This window comes from Epinephelus fuscoguttatus, linkage group LG23 (genome assembly GCF_011397635.1).
Source record: "Epinephelus fuscoguttatus linkage group LG23, E.fuscoguttatus.final_Chr_v1".
Taxonomy (NCBI): domain Eukaryota; kingdom Metazoa; phylum Chordata; class Actinopteri; order Perciformes; family Serranidae; genus Epinephelus; species Epinephelus fuscoguttatus.
Window position 1 is genome coordinate 17,277,006 of NC_064774.1, and position 17,605 is coordinate 17,294,610.

A 17,605-nucleotide genomic window follows, 5' to 3' on the forward strand; every position below is an offset into this window, starting at 1 on the left:
CTGCTTTCCCCTTTGTAGGTGGAACAAGAGCTGCTGCCACTGCGAGTAGAAAGTCACTGAATGAGCAGCAGGGTTTTTACACTCTCTGTCGATACGGTTGAATGATGAGGAAGAAGAGTATATCCCTAAGGGTGAGTGGTTTCCCCATTTAAAAAGAAAAAAATCACCTTAACATTCTTATTAGTGTTTTAAGTGTCTGTGGTGTTGATTTGATCAGGAAATCGTCAGACTGTGTTGTGGTTTTCACCTTTTATCTGATATTGTCTTTTCGTGTATATGGACCTGTTTTGTCTACATAATGCAGATCTGTTGTGTTTAAGCTTGTAGGTTCAAGACATTTACTTTTAAACTAAAATAGAAAGAGTTCAGGAGGGTGGACAACATAGAAGGTACCATATAGTATATGGTAATTAAATACAACAGCACAAAGCACCAGAGAGTTAAACTGACCCAATCTCAAGGAAAAGTATTAGTGAGCATTACTGCATTTTACAGGTGTTCCTATTATTTTGTCCACTGCCCGGGACTTTCTGATACGAGTTAGGTAGCCTCAATAACAAGCAATGTGGTTTCCTGCTGACTGTGTGTATGGTGCTTGTAGAATATATGTGCCCCCCGGGTGACATATGAAACCATTAAAAAACCACCTGAGAAGTTAAGCTGAAGAGAAAAAGTGAAGATTCTTTATCATTATTCATCAATGATGCATTAGTTACGCATAAAATGCTGTGTCAGGTTCTCCAATGTGAGCATCTCTTGTTTTTCTCTGTTTTATAAATGACGTATGTCTTGGTTTTAGATTATTGGTGACAAAACAAGCAGTTTGAAGATATGAGAGTGGACGCTGGGGGATTTTGAGGGGCATTTCTCATCACTTACTGTCATTTTATGAACCAAACAGTTGATTTATTAAAAAAAATAATAACAATAATCGATAGATTTTAAGTTCAAGTGTTTAGTCATCTGTAGAGGAACCACACGACTCTATCTTGTCCGGAGGAACTCTTATTTTAAAGGCATTAAATGTACAACAGGCTACGGAGAGAGGAGTCTAAACCAGTTCTAGATCAGGTAGAAAAGATGGACGCCTTAGAAATATCATATGTATAGATATACAAGTTCTTTGTGTATTTATCCTCCTGAGACCCTGTGTCCTCATATGAGGACATCAAATTTCGGGTTTACTTGACCTTATACTTGATTCTACTTAGCTCAGACCTCTCGTCCTCATTCATGGACACTTTTTTTGTGCCATCTAGTGGTAGTAAGAGCACAGTAACAGCTTCCGACACAAAAATGGTACAAAGGTACAAATCTGATGAAATTTAATGGATGATACACATGTTTATTCATGATTAATAATGTTTGTAGTTTGATACGGCAACAAATTTGCCCAGTTTTAGCAACAGGAAGGAGCTAAGACACTGGAGCAGCACTCGCTGAAGGACCTTGGGACTTTATTGTTGTTGACAGTGTTTAGTTTTTTATACTTATCAGGTCCTACTGATCCCAAATAGCTAGGAGAAATTAAAAATGCGTACCAAATGAAAGTTCCGGTGCCAGGACGTTATTAGTCATTTGTCATATTTACTATTAAACTTGTACTTTGATATGTCATATGGCATTTTTGTAATGGTGCAACAGGCTACGGTTACTCGTGGGATGGGACTTTATTAAAATGCGTCAAACTATATTTCATACTGTAATTTGTATATTCTGAAAAACTAATTGAAAATACTTTGAACGTAAAAAGAGAGAAACATGATACAAAGAAATACTGAGCATTGGTAAAGAGACGTTACACTTCCATTCAAAGTTGATCCTTGATATGATTTCATAAGATAAAGCACATACATATAGTTAACCTCCTAAGGTCCTTAAACCCCCAAAGTTCCCCCTAAATTTCCCCCCCATTGCTTCAGGGACTGTCTTTAGAATGCTTAAACTCAATTATTTTATCTTTCCACCACCTAATCGGGTTGAGGTTTCTTTCCACTGAACTTCACTCGCCAACCATATCTCCGTGCAGAAGGAAGCCTGCATCTACTCATGGATGACAGGCTCGTGCTCGTGACAGCGTGACATGTAAACATTTATGGCGTCCTCCTCGGCTGAGGTGTAACATTAGCTGGCCTAGTGGTGCCAGGTTAGCTAACAGCGTGCCTCCTCCTGTGCAGCAAGTCGGTTGGTGGTTGTAGTTCAGTAGAAATAAAATAATTCCTACATGACACTGCCCACAACAAAGTCTGTGGATTATCTTGAGGAACCAGGTCATGGTTTCTGGAAAGAGACATTGCAGTTGAGTTTTTCAGATGTATTTTTTGTGCTTTAAACACATCTAGTTCCATTATATTGGAGAAAAGGCAGACACCCCTATGGCCGATATCTCTAACACTCGGCAACTCACACCAAAACAATCTAGACTGATAAATAGCACTACAGGTAAGAGGTAAAATATGTGTTTTTGATTTCAATGGCTGTCTTTAACTAGACTAAAGGTCAAAAAGTCAAAACTGGGCACTGACACATCCAAGAATTAAACCAGCCTCCATGATTGAGTGACTGGTAAGATCCTCTTTATTAAAGAGGAACTGTGCTTTTCATTGTTCTGGCCTCTAAGGGTTTGGTTATCATGAATTATTTCCTCCTCCAGTGAACTATGGAACTACAAAGCTGTGCAGCTCCAATTATGATTGAAGACTCCTGCCTGCAGGGCTGGAAGGTGATTGGCTCCGGGGGCTTCGGACAAATCTACAAAGCTAGGCATTGTCAGTGGGGCTGTGATGTGGCCATCAAACTGCTTCATTTTGATGACGGGTAAGCAGTCACAAAAAGCTTTCTGATTACATTTAAATGAAGTTGTGAATTATTCATAATACAAACAAACACACACACAGGAAAAGTGCGGCTTTACTGCGTGAGATCGACATGATGCGTCAAGGAAGCAGTCCGTTTGTTATTCAGGTCCGAGGGGTTTTCAGGGGTCGAGTGCCCAACTCTGGCTCATCAGCACAACTCGGCCTGGTCATGGAGTTCATGGAGAGAGGATCGCTGGCCACCCTACAGGTATACAGTGGTGGAAGAAGTGGGCCACTCATATCTTTTGCTTAAAGCACAATCTCCACTATTTGTACATCTGTAACTATGGAAACAATCCTCCAGGAAACCTTAGGTGGAGCTCCACTGTGGCCGCTGGTCTTCAGACTGGCTCACCAAGTGGCTCTGGGAATAAACTTCCTCCATAGTCTGTCTCCTCCCCTGCTCCATCTGGACCTGAAGCCCAGCAATGTGCTGCTGGACTCCTATCTCAATGCCAAGGTGAGTCCCAGGCTGTCAGGGAAGACGAGGCCTCATCCTGCTTACTTTATATTGTTATATTAGTTTGCACTCTGCCTTGTGGACAGTAGCAGCTCAGTCTCTATGGAGACAATGTGGAGCCTGTAAGTCATGTATGCAGTGGTGCCTCCAAGGGGGGGCCAGGGGAGCCATGCCCTCCCCAGTGTTACAATATTACACCAATATTACTGTATTAAAGAAGCTCTGGCACCCTCATTTTTCAAGCAAGTGCGGAGACATTGCTATCTTATGAAACTAGAAAATCTAAGGCATTCATTGGTAGCAAGTCGGCATAGCTTGTTAGAAAGTGGGCTAAATAAAGCTCCAAAATTAGGCTAAATTTTGGTGAGGGAACAACGGGCCAATGAAAATGCTGCACGTAAAAAACCCCACACCCCTATTACTTTCAATGTACAATGCCACAGCAGAGGTGGTGCTCCTGGACATGCCACCCTGCAGAACTTAATGACATTGTCCTATTTCCAGCTGCCCTGCCCCCGGAATTAAATGCATTCTCCCCACACTCGCTCTCAGCTTGTACATACCAGCTCCCATAGCAGCTCTTCTTCTCTGCTCCTGTGGCAGCTCGACTCTTCTCCTCACCATGGATGCATAAAGAGAAATCTGTTGCTATTGCTGTGTCTTGTGTTTGACCAAGAATAGATGATGAGAGATTTGTTGCTGAGGTCAAGAAATATCCTGAGTTAAACAACCCACACTCCTGTCATTATTAATAGATAATATTTTATTAGAAAAATAATCCACTCACTGTTAATTGGCTCCCGTTGTTATAGATGCAACACTTGGGTCAGATAGACCTCATCAGTCATTAACTACTAAATATCATACTTTGTAAGTTCTTTGTATGTGTTGTATACAAAAATCTTAATTTGTAAAGTAACTAAAGCTGTCAAATATAAATGCAGTGCAGTAAAAACTTCAATATTCCCTATGAAATTTGGTAGATTATAAGTATAAAGTGGCATGGACAGAAAATACTCAAGAACAAGTACCTCAAATTTGTACTTAAGCACAGGTCCTGAGTAAATGTACTTAGTTACATTTGACTGCTGGCCATCATTTACCTTTGAGCTCTCTGTCTCCGGCTTATTTTCTCCCCAGCTTACAGATTTTGGCCTTGCCCGGTTTTACCACAGCGTCACACGGGCTTCCAAGGACGACAGTGAAGAGGAAGGAGGGACGATCAACTACATGCCACCAGAGGCATTTCAAATATCATACAGCCCTACGAAAGCCTCTGATATCTACAGGTACAGGAGCACCGAACCAACACATCATATAATGACAAATAATGACGCATAATTTTAATTTGAAAGGCTTTATGTGATCATTCTGATGTTATATGGACTTTGTACCAGAGGAGAAAATTTAGTACATGAAAACATGAGCAAGGGTCATTTATCAGCTTTGTGTTGAGGCTGAAGCGTCATTACAATAATTCAATATATTGGAGGCATAGTCCTTTAACAGATGAGGGGAATGGTTTCAGTATTCAGTAAAGGCATTTACTGTCATTGCTCAAACTTCCAGGTAATCAGGTGACTTCTTCATCTGCCAAACCGCACCCAAATGCTTCAACATCTCCCATGTGGACTCCAAATACTCTGACACTGGTTTCATTGCTGTCATTGAATGTTGTCATTATCACATTCCATCAGTCAACCAGGGTGTGATTGTTATGGCATAAGTAGTAATCCTGGCATGTAACTCTCTGTCTGTCTTTCAGTTATGGTATTCTCTTATGGTCCATTGTCACAGGGAAACAACCATATGCACGTAAGTGTGTCTTTGCCTTTTTTAGCCTCTTTCTCACCATCTATGCTTTAAAAAATCTATCCTCCTCTTTATGTTTTTTCCCTCATGTGAGCGTATTTTGTTTGCTTTATGAAACATGGTGCAGGAATGGCAGGATTTTACGAATGTAACCACACCTACTGTTTGTTTTCTTGGCTCTGAACGGCAGGGTATAAGCCTGTAAACAAAAGTCACGTGGACTAAAAGCTATTGGATTGCAATGTTAACAAGACTGCCTTTTGAATTAATTCACAAGATTTTTTTGTAGGTATTGGTTGTAGAGGTGTCTGCCTTTTCTCCAATGTAACAGCACTAGGTGGCACTCGGCTTGTGGTGCTCACAGCGCCAAAAATATACATTTTAAAAACTCAACATCAGTGTCTCTTTCCAGAAATCATGACTCAGTTACTCAAGATATTCCCCAGACCTTGTTGTGAGCAGTTTCATGACACGTAGGGACTATTTTCTTTCTACCCTAGCACCAATGAGAAGGAAGTGTGCATCTACTGCTAGCTCACCTAGCACCACTGAGCTAGCTAACATTACAGTACAGGCGAGGAGGACGCAATTAATGTTTACATCTCGCGCTCTCACAAGCATGATCCTCTCATCCATGAGTAGATGTGTGCTTCATTCAGGAACTATTTTCTCTCTACCAAACTATACAAGCCAACTGGGTCACTGCGCAGAAGGAAGCGTGCATCTGCTGCTAGCTCACTTAGCACCACTGAGCTAGCTAACTTTACAGTTCAGCCGAGGAGGATGCCATTAATGTTTACATCTCATGCCTCCGTGAACATGAGTCCTTCATCCATGAGTAGATGCACGCTTCCTTCTGCGTAGTGATACGACTGAGCTTGGTAGAAAGACAAATAAACCCACCCTCCTGAGATGATCTGCAGAGTTGGGTGAAATCTATGGATTTGCCTCTATGAGCAGCTTCTTCTGCATTATATGTTGTCATTTGATCCATTGTTAATATAAAAATATACAATAATGAAGCTTTAGGCAAAGTATGAAGACATATCTGAATGTAAGCATCAACCCACACCTTACAGTGGTGGAAAAAAGTTTTCGGACACCCCATGCATTTGTGAAATATTGCATTAAGAATCACTCTTAGGTCTTCAAGTGCAATTTCTTTTAGTACAGTCACAGCCAAAATACTAAATAAATCCTAAAAAAGCCATTAAAAACTTAAAATTGACTGGTTCCATAAAAATACATAAGAAATTTTGAGTATTGGGTCATTTTGGTACCAGTGATGATTGTTGTTCTTTTTATTAAAAGACACAATTTTTGTTGCCAAGCTTTGTGTCTACATAAAGCCAGCACATTTGAAAGTTCTTCAGACACAAAAATGGCTAAAACAAGGAACCTAATGCAGGAAACGCACCTGAAGATAAAGATTCTCAGCCAGGAAGGGTACAGCTGCCGCCAGATAGCCAGGAAGTGCAGATGCAGTCCTTCAGCAGTTGGATACACTCTGCAGAAATACAGACGAACCAACAGCTTGGAAGACAAACCAAGATCTGGGCCCAAGGGTTTCTTCAGCAAGAAATGACCGCATCCTGATCCGCATGTGCAGGCAAAACCGCCGAATGACATCACAGGAGCTTCAGCAGCAGTGGTCAAACCAAACTGGTGTCCAGTGTTCCACCCGCACTGTACATGGCCGACTTTTAGATCATGGCTTAAGGTCCTACAAGGCTATCAAGAAGCCCCTGATCAATGAGAGACAGAGGTTAGCCAGGCGTCGTTGGGCCCAGGCACACAAGAACTGGACAGCCAGGAATTGGAAGAAGATTTTGTGGTCAGATGAGTCCAGTTTCCAGCTTTATCTTCCTCCTACTAATGTGAGGGTACGCAGAAGGCCAGGCGAAGCATTATCTCCAGCATGTACAGTACCTACTGTCAAGCATGGTGGAGGCAGTATCATGGTTTGGGGATGCATGAGTGCTGCTGGTGTTGGTCATCTCACTGTCTGTGATGGCACATTGAACTCTACCAAGTATTGTACCATTCTCGGAACCCACATGCTCCCTTCTGCGCGTGCACTGTTCTGTCGAGGTAAAAACTGGATGTTTCAACAAGATAATGCCCCTTGCCACACATCCAAGGCCAGTAGAACTTGGCTGCAGGAGCACAGTATCCAGGTATTAGAGTGGCCAGCTCAATCCCCGGACATGAGCCCCATTGAAAATCTGTGGTGGATTATCAAAAGGTCTGTTTCAAAGCATAAACCAAAGAATTTAGAAGAATTAAAAGCAGTAATTCAAGAAGACTGGGACAAGATTACCTCTCAACAGTGTGAAAGGCTCGTGGGGAACATGCCAGCCAGGACTAGAGCTCTACTACGTGCCAATGACAGGACTACTAAATATTAATTTGATGATGTGATGGTTTATTTATTTTTTGTTCAGTTTTGAACACATTCTCTGTTATTTGTTGACTTTGATACCGACAATGTTGAGAACTGACATATTGAAACTGTCAAGAATTTAGTTTTGTTAGTTTTTCTTGTAAACAATAAACAAAAAAATATAATTTGTATTTGTTTGTATCTGACTAATGCAGCCACACCTTTTGAAACACAAAAATGATTTTTCCACAAATATTTCATGATAATATTTGAGATTGTGTAAAATTTTAAGGGTGTCCGAAAACTTTTTTCCACCACTGTATATTCAGGTCTTATTAACCTCAAAGCCACTCTGACAGCCTTTTAAATTCTTCTTCCACTGTAGATGCAAAGTCCAGCTTAGTGCGTATTCGCATCCCAGAGGGAGACCGTCCATCACTGGACGAGATCAGGTCCCAGGCTGCGGGGCTTGCGGGGCTGACAGGGCTGATTAACCTCATGGAGAGATGCTGGGACACAAGACCCAAACAAAGGCCCTCCGCTCTCAGTAAGAAAACTCCTTTATTTACCTCTAAAACTCTTAAATGACACATAAAATATACCTTTAGAAGCTCGTGATGCCTGGCCAGTCTTAATGTTACATCTTTAATCGATGTTATGTCCAACAGAGTGCACGACTGAGGCAGAGGAACTGTTTAAGATGCACAAGCATGCCATTCATGATGCTGTCCACCATGTGGTGAAGCAACTGGTGGGGAACTAATCTCTTCATAAACACTCAAGTTATGCAAAGATGGTGTAAAAAAAATTTGCATGACGCAGCAGATTACTATTTTTATCATGTACTTCTTTCTCTTCCTCTTTCCAGGACCAAAGGGAAGAAGAAAGAAAGATTGGACAGGTTCAGAGGGTTCAGGTCACCCAGGCTGCAGGTCTGTTTCTATGGTACCTGCTTAAATCCCGCAACTTTAGAAGATGATTTTTCTACATCATGCTTATTTACTTTCTGAAACATAAACTACTACTCTCATGTCTGTAAGCTAACTCGGAAGCTTCAGCCCATGGATGTGTAAAGAAAATTTGATTCTGTTCATTCCGTAAAGCAAATAAAGCTTGATTTTAGCGATATAAATATCCCCGGATCTTCAGCAGTGTGGGGCCCTGAAGCAGGCTGCCTGCTGCTGCTAACTTCCTGTTTAGCCCTCTGCTATCATGAATGGGGATAGGAATGACTTAACCCTTTCCTAAAAACAGAAAAAATATATATACACATATGTATTTCACTACCTTTTTAAAAAAAAATTCTAAAAAATTTCTAAAAAATTTCTGTCTTTTTATATTTTTAATAATTGATTTTCAGGTCATTTTCTATATATTTTTTTATGTAAAAGCCACACAGAGCCACTGGAGAGAGGCTAAAGACCTGCAGGTTGACTACCTCTGAACTAAACCATCCTGACACCAACTAAAACCAGCTGATATCTAAAGCTGGTTGATGCTGTTTTTTTCAGCAGGGTGGCCACTATGTAAAATTGGCTTCAAAGCCCAATGCTGTTTTTAAGGGCTTACTTTAGCCAGTTAGCTTAGCTTAGCAGAAAAACTGGAAACATGGAAAGACTAGCCTAGCTCAGCCCGAAAGGCAACAAAATCCACCTGCCAACGCCTCTTAGGACGCATTCACATTGGCGCTATTTGGTCCGCTTCAAATGAACCTTGGTCCGCTTCCATGGAGTGGTGTGAATGCTCATTCGAACTCTGGTGCTGACCAAACGAGTGAACCCTGGTCCGCTTGAAAACTTGGGGTCTTGGTTCACTTGCAAGTGGACCCTGGTGTGGTTCGCTTACAGTGGGATATGCAAATGGACTATCCAGCGAACCAAAGACAGGAAGTGACGTAGAGCACAGTGCATTTTAATGTTTTTGTGGTGACCAAGCTGGCTGAAGGGGATGGATTTCCGTTTTCTGGATTTTCGTCTTCCTCATGCTTTTTTCTAGTGGTTTGGTCCACTTTAAAAAGTGCAGTGTGAAAGTGAACTGAACCAAATGAAGGTGTGAAATTTTTTGGCATTCCCCACCCAATCGAACCGAGCCTCCCTAACTATCCTGGTGTGAATGCGCCCTTAATTTCACTAAAACATCATACTGTGTTGAATCTGTACAAGAGTCAAGCTAGCTGGAACACTATATCTTGCTAGCTGTTTCCACCTGTTTCCAGTCTTTATGCTAAGCTAAGCTAATAAGCGGCTAGCTGTAGCATCATATTTAGCGTATGGACATGAGAGTAGTGTCGCATATTTCCCAAAATGCCAACATTTTCTATTACTCATCTTTCTTTTGTGGTGTGGTGTGGTGTTCATAACATGTCTCCAGTTTTGTGTTTTCAGCAACAGGAACTTAAAATCTTTTTGTCAAAACTTTTCTAAAGTCAGGAAGTAGATTGACTTACTGACTTCGATTAAACCACGTAGAAATGCCAATTCGCAGCACTCGTTTTCACATTTCATCATTTTATTTCATTTTATTTTTTTGCAGTGGCTGAACGTTTCGCAGAACTGACCGTTTGTGATAGCGTGCCGACGCGTGGCCCACCGATCCAGGTGAGCTTCAAACATTTTTGACGGCCACTGCAGCCTGCTGAGACTCCATCAGAGAAACATTTACTTCCTGTCTTTTACAAACACTAAATATTTCAATTAGTTTTACTTAAAGACTCAGTTACAAAACACAATCTAGGATCCTTAATTGTCAACACACTTTAACATCATCATTCAGTCTCTTTTTAGGTCAGTGTTGATGAAGTTGTTTTTCTTTTAGCCCCAGGAACGACTCACAATGTGGTCTGTGACAGATTGTTTTTTTCTTTGCCACAAATTGGTCAATGCTGTGGTGGGTTTTTTTTTTTTTTTTTTTTTTTTTGCTGCCACGGGGGAAATGTTACATGCATCACTTCCTGCTGCGCCAGGGGAATTTTTACAGGAAAGAGACACAGCGAATAGCCCAGAGTTTGGATCATGGTTAGGCAATCTGTGACAGAAAGTTAATATGAATATAAGCAAGAGTATGAGTTTCAGAGTGTGTATTAACTTATATTCTTATCTCATAATAGTTTATAGTTCAATATTTTCAGAAATACTCATTGATTTCTTGCTTGCAAATCTTTAATGTGGTCAGAAAATCTTTTTTGTCTTGGATCACCAAAGCAGAATACCAACCAGTTATTTCCTGTTTAGCAAAATATATATACAAACTGGTAATTAGCTGTAGTCCTTATGATGTGTTTACAGTGCAACTTTTAATCTCCTTTGTTGCAGGAAATGTCTGGCAGGTGGACCACAAACCAAAGAGACCCAGCAAAAATCAGAGGTAAGAAAGAAGTTGGTGTTGAAGCTGCACAGAAGCTCCCATAGCAGGAGGGAAACTTTTGTTTTTAGATCACAAATCAGACAAACAAATTATGTGTCATGGTTTCAGATCAATGTTTTCCCTTTCAGATCCGCCTTCGTATCGACCTGCAAACGTGTGCTATGGTGACATGAGCCGCCCGGCGACGGAATACAAAGAGAAAAAGTCTTCTGTTTGCCCCATTCGATCATCGCCGCCTTCTCCCTTGGCTGGGAGATCATCTCAAAGCAAAACACAAGCAAAACCTTCCCAGCTGGCTTTTAGGAAACACCTGTCTCCACCGTACCAAGTGGGTTTTTGACTTTGCATCACTGCATTAAAAACACATTCCACAATGAGAGAGAGCAACTGCATTAAAAACACAGTATATTTTCTTTATTTAAAGGGTATTCACAAAATCAAGGTAGTATATCCACCTAAATCAAAATGAATTCTTATTAAAGGGAAAGTTCACCCCTAAATCAGAATTTAATATTTTTCCTATTACCTGTAATGCAATTTATCAGTCTAGATTGATTGTAGAGATGTCCGCCTTCTCTTGAATATAATGAAACTAGATAGTACTCGGCTTGTGGTGCTCAAAGTGCCAAAAAAAAACAAGCAAAAAAAAAACTACTCAACAGCAATGTCTCTCCAGAAATCATGACCCATTTACTCAAGATAACCCACAGACCTTGCTGTGAGCAGTTTCATGTAGGAACTATTTTCTTTCTACCGAACTACACCTGCCAACCACATCACCACGCAGAAGGACACGTGCATCTATTCACAGACGAGAAGCCTGTGCTTGAGACAGCTCAAAATGTAAATAATAATGGTGTCCTCCTCAGCTTGGAGGGTAAGGAGCTCCCGGACCCGCTGGTCTTCCTGTTTGAGTTAGCTGCTAACTGCTATCGGAGCTTTTTAAATCTCCCGCCATGGGTTGCATGCATAACACGAGAGCAAAACATCACACTCTGCCTGTCCACGGTCCCGTCCTGCCAGCTGTCCCTTTTATGCAGACACAGTTTTGACGTTGGTACTACCTCCGCTAACGGCTTAAGGATGAGACAACCCCCATTCTGCGATCGTACCTTTTGTACAGAATGGTGAGGCAGCATAACAACGCCTTATTCCCGACTTGAACAGGCAATGTAAAAGGGGCTACAGTTGGTGGATGTATTTTTGGTAGAAAAAAAAATAGTTCCCTCATGAAACTGGTCAAAGCAAGGTCTGCAGATTATTTGCATAACCGGGTCATGATTTCTGGAAAGAGACAGTGCTGTTGAGTTTTTCAAATGTATTTTTTGGCACTTTGAGCGCCACAAGCTAAGTGCCATCTAGTTCCATTATACTGGAGAGAAGGCAGACATCTCTACAGCCGATATCTTCAACACTTAGTGGCTCACACCAAAACAATTTAGACTGATAAACCAACCCAGTCTCACTTGACGTTGAAATCTGGCGCTTGGGCAGTGACTTGCGGCGTCAGACACTGACAAAAATAGCCATCCTTTAATGTTGGCATGATTTGCGGCCGGTCACTGTTATAGTTTAATGGCACTCGGCCGCATCAGGGGGAAATGCTGTGGGACAAGAACGAAGTGACGAAGTGACGAAAGTCCGAGTAGGGTGGGCGGGTCCAACAAACACCGACTTTCACCTGGGAGAGCGGTGTTCACGTCCTGTAAGATTCTAAAACCAAATCCTGTTCTTTTTTTCTAAACCCCATACTTGTGCGTTAGTTGTTGAAGAAATACCCCGACAATTTGCGTTGTTGTACCAGCATAGTATGTTTATTTTGAGAGAGACTGTATGTAAACATTAAATTTACTGTGAAAACAGAAGTGTATCTTGAAAGAAGACAATGCATGTAATAGGCAGAATTTGACAAGGCGTCCCAGAACGTCAACACCCAACACACCCACCTTGGACGTACCAAGTCCATGACCAAATGTCAACACGTGACGGTCGGAGTGAGAATATGTTGGCTAAATGGCACTACAGGTAATTGGAAATCAGTATAGGTGCTGTTTGTGGAACTTGGTTTCTAAGAGAATAAGGTCTCATGAACACCTCATTTATTGAAGACTGGAATAAATATATCAACGTCAACTGCTGCTGATTTTCTCACCCTTTTCATTTTTGTATCTGTAGCGTCAGTACTCCAGCCCTGACACTTTGCCCAGCCACCCTGCCCCTGCAGTCCATATCCGCTTCAGCAACGTCACTGGACTTCAGCAAGGCGACAACAACACCATGCACATTCAAATTTGTGACCCTGGAGATAGGAAACGGCACCCAACAGCACCATCTAGGGTCAACCTCCCGCTATCACATTCAGGAAGCTGGAGGGACAAGACAGGAGGCATGGGCTGACTTCACATGCAGCTCTTCAATTCTAAGTTCTCCAATTTTCTGTCACAGTTCTCCATGTTGGGTTTATCCTTACTTGCACAAGAGGAAGGTTGTGGTTTGTACGAGAGGCTCCCTGTATGAATGCATTTAAAAAATCTTTGTTTCTGCTTTTCAAATCTGGACAGGATTCAGATGTTTTAGTAGCATGCTGGCTTTTAATAGAATATTTTGCTATTTTTTTATAACAGTCTTTATTTATTTTGCTTCTTTTGTTAAAGAATTTAAAACCAATGAGCAAAAACCTCACACCTTTTTTTGCCCTGTCAGCAGTTTAAATGGGAGCCAAGTCTGGTCATATGGTTTTGCTTTTCCGCCAACTGTGGTCAACAAAAAATATCCACAGTCTTAGTGCCAGCTCGCAGTCATGTGCCAAAAATCACCCTTAACAGCAGACTGACTATTAATCAAAAGAGGTTGATATATAACCTCTGTTGTTTTTATTTCAGCCTCAGTGCCAGGTGCACATATGGCTGCCCCTTTGGTGTGTCATGGAAGTTAAAACTAACATTAAAAACAAATTGCAAGTATTATTTTGATCCAGCCCTTAAATACTGATAATCAGATTATACTGTGTAAAGATATTTTTAGGAAGCACAAATGTTTTTTGTACTAAATGCATTAATTTGGTGTCTTTTATTCTTATGTGTGCTTGTGTGGCTATATTTTCACAAACACAAGAAGTGCAGCCAAGAAAATGAATTGAATTATTTTTCTACAAATACCAAACACGGCATTGATTTTTACTTTGAGGTGTATATAAAATGATTTGCAGTAAAATGCAGGATGTTGCAGTTGATGTGTCGATGCTGCCATTGAAAGCAGGCACCTTGAATACTCAGTAGAAGCATGATGTAGCTTCAGTGAAGTGTTGGAACACGCATGTGTGGAATATTTATGTGATATTGTGTGTAGTATGCAAAAAAAAAAAAAAGCTTTATCTCTAAGGATACGTCTCTGATAGGATCATGGGGTTTGTTGACAATGACAAAAATTTCGAATATTCCCAGATTTATTCTTTAATCCTGAAGGTACTAATGGGAAATATTCAGCAAAGGAAACAAAGTTCCTGGACATTGTAATAGTTAAAAAGTACTTTTGACTTTGATTCATAATAAAAAATAATAATACATTTTATGTTTGTATTCAATTTTTTTTTTTTTTTTTTTAAATCAGCTTAAGTCCAGTAGATCAGCAGTTTCTGAAATACTCAGACCAGTCTGTCTGGCACCAACAACCATGCCACGTTCAAAGTCACTTAAATCACCTTTCTTCCCCATTCTGATGCTCGGTTTGAACTTCAGCAGGTCGTCTTGGCCATGTCTACATGCCTAAATGCATTGAGTTACTGACACTTGATTGGCTGATTAGCTATGTGCATTAACAAGCAGTTGAGCAGGTGTATAATAAAGTGGCTGATGAGTGTGTAGCACTAGTTCCTAGTGTTGGCCAAATGAAGCCTCATGCACCACTTTCTGTATTTTCTGACCCCACCAGATGGTGCTCTTGGTTTAAAGACAAAGGCTGAAGGACTTGCAATGCAGTGTGCTTTCAAACCTTTGTTGAACAGACAGCGCCATCTGGTGGCTTCAGAAAATAAAGACAGTGGTTCATGAGGCCTCATTTGGCCATCACTACTAGGAGTTCCTCCACCTGGTGGTCCCGACCCCCATTAGGGGGCTTCACAGTGGGTCACAAGGCCTTCTTGATTTTAAGGGGTGCAAGAAAACCTCTTTAGAAAAAATGTATATGGTGTATGGCATATATCTCAGCGTTTCATCAATCTTTGTGCAAAAAATGTATTTTTTTTTAAGTATAGATTATTAATGAAGATATAACTCACAGGATAAATTACTGCGAATGCCTGAACACAAGCTACATTCACAGATCCTTCAAACAGCCTCATCTTGCTTTAGAAAAGTTTGCAGTTAAAACAGTGGAAGAGCTAATAGAACAAAGGCCAGGTGTCAAGGACAAGAAAACATTAAATTTGTTCAAAAAGAATGATTAAATATGATGAAATATAAAAATAAAATAATATAAAATATATACGTATAAAAAAAAAATATGAAAAAATATAAATATATATATATATATATATCCTGTTAACAAAGGGGTATATATATAACATTAATTCTGTTGCTTTGCATCTTTTTGCCGTACAGAAATATTTCTTCCTAGAAAACGCGGTTCAGTAAATTTGAGTGGAACATTATGCACTTATATTTCTCCTAGGACTTTTCAGCTTTAATACCTAGGTAAAACATTTATTAGAAAAGTAATCAAAAAGTAATTAAATATAATAAGTTACATTACTTTGATGAAGTAATTCAAATGGTTACATTACATGTTACCTAGTAATAACGTTCCCAACACTGCTAACTTTCTTGTTTTACACAAACTTTGCAGTTATGGTGTTCACTATTTGGGTTAATTGCACAATTTATCAGTTGCTCTGTACTGTTGTTGTTATGCACTGAAGATATTATGAAATATTCATAAAATATGTCACTTTGTCGTCAGTTTACTCAACGAGAAAGAAGGGGCCCCTTAAGGAAATAGACTGGGAACAGGGGCGTAAATATAGACAGTGCAGGCAGGTTAAATCAAAAATGGTGTGATTTTCTATATTTTGACCTCAAAAAGGCAAACCCATCTCCGTCATGGTTTTCTGTTGTTTGTAAAAAAAAAAAAAAAAAAAGTAGCAATCTATAACAAAATTATATGTTTATTCTACATAAACTATAAAAAAATATATAATTTAACTATGAAAAACTATTAAGTTAAACTAATAATTTCATATTTTCTTTTGTAGTTTTTGTCATATGCAGATATGTGATGATGATTGCTGGGGAATATGTACTGTATGTTGATGTTGTCCAATATCAAGTTGCTGTTTGATCATGTAACAAGACAGCACATTCAGCCGGGCACATCTGCAAGCGGATATCACATAAATGCAGCAGGAAGACACGCTGTTGTTAAAATATTTATACACCTAAAACTGTGTGTGTTTGTACTTCATAACCAGTAACTAGGGCGCACTAGTGCCCATCACAGTAGCGTGCACTGGGGCCCATTGTAACTCCCTTACTCCACTGGCTGGGAACCACTTATATTTATCATAATATTTGTTTTCTATGAATGAAACAATTAGCTAATAATTCAGCTATAACTGTCTGCTGTTTAAGTCATTTTTAAGCATCAATGCTGCTTTTCTGTTTATATCTTTGTAAACAAATATCTTGTCTTGTCTTTCCATTTAACAAACACAGGCTCCTCCCCCTCTTCCCCTCAGTAATTTCAGTACAGTCCCTAAATCCAGTTTTAAAATAATCCTATTTCAGTGAGGTGTAGTGCCATGCTTGTTTCCTGTCTTCTATCAATCACTGTGGTAACTTTCCTCAAGCGTCTGTAGGTGGCACTCTTGTATTTTTTAGCTATGGTGTCTTTTACAGACGTCAACCTGCGTCTTCTTCTATTTATTCCAAACAAATCACTTCTGTAGGGAACATTTACCCAACAACAAAACAGCTGTTTGTGAGAGAAATCTGGTCAATGTATTATTTGAAATCTGTCACAGCAAAAAGAAGAAATCAAAATGAACATTCATTTAAATATAAAAATAGACAACATAGATTTGCCTGTGTTTTATTTTCTGTTATTCATTTTATGGTTTTTATCTTGGTACCAAAGTCTTCATATTGTTTTGCACTCCAAACACAAAGCTCCAAAGTGCTAACACAGGCCTCTGCTGTGCACCTGGGCGTTGAGACTAATCGGTTGTGATGGTCCAGTGTGAACTCAGCAGGCATCTGGCACCGGATCCCTTCCCTTACTGCCAATCCTCCATCTGCCACCGGATCCTCCGCAGAGAGACGCTGTGTGTCACCGGCATGACAAACTCACACGAGAATATATGTGCAATTTACGGTTTTTACCATAAATCTGCAGTTTTGATGCTTATAAATAATTTTCAAGCACCAGTATAAGAGTGTGGGCATATTTTTGTTAACTTAATGTAATATAAGTCCTCAGTTACCTTTAATACGACTCTTAGAGCACACAGTGGGGATGCATACTATCTGCATCAAGTGATTTATGGAGTATGTAAAGTGCAGTGCAGGTGTTTCTAAGGACATAGGTGTCAGCATTAACCAAGGACATGTGGGAAGCATGTCCTTGTCAACGTTAGGTTAATGAACTGTGACAGTATGTTCACATGTATGAAATAAGTTCAGCTAAGATCAGGTAACAAGCTGGGATTTGGCTATTCTTGTTCTGCATTTTTTTTTT

At 40.1% G+C, this 17,605-nt stretch overlaps 1 protein-coding gene across 1 annotated transcript; it reads left to right on the forward strand.

Moving 5' to 3' along the window:
* The first annotated feature begins 38 nt into the window (after window positions 1-38).
* Window positions 39-14,446, forward strand: ripk3 (receptor-interacting serine-threonine kinase 3). The gene is made up of 13 exons (XM_049567786.1): window positions 39-131; window positions 2,654-2,817; window positions 2,898-3,066; window positions 3,163-3,318; window positions 4,459-4,607; window positions 5,084-5,133; window positions 7,899-8,060; window positions 8,182-8,264; window positions 8,382-8,445; window positions 10,046-10,110; window positions 10,825-10,876; window positions 11,005-11,204; window positions 13,052-14,446. Exons 2-13 carry the CDS (start codon window positions 2,660-2,662, stop codon window positions 13,271-13,273), a joined length of 1,530 nt encoding a protein of 509 aa, XP_049423743.1. The 5' UTR covers window positions 39-131; window positions 2,654-2,659; the 3' UTR covers window positions 13,274-14,446.
* The last annotated feature ends 3,159 nt before the right edge of the window (window positions 14,447-17,605 follow it).

Bases quoted from the DNA above. Each gene is read 5' to 3' on its own strand.
- ripk3 (XM_049567786.1), top strand. From the start codon at position 2,660: ATGGAACTACAAAGCTGTGCAGCTCCAATTATGATTGAAGACTCCTGC. The intron at 3,319-4,458 runs GTGAGTCCCAGG...TTTTCTCCCCAG, and splicing joins ACTCCTATCTCAATGCCAAG to CTTACAGATTTTGGCCTTGC. The intron at 8,061-8,181 runs GTAAGAAAACTC...TATGTCCAACAG, and splicing joins ACAAAGGCCCTCCGCTCTCA to AGTGCACGACTGAGGCAGAG.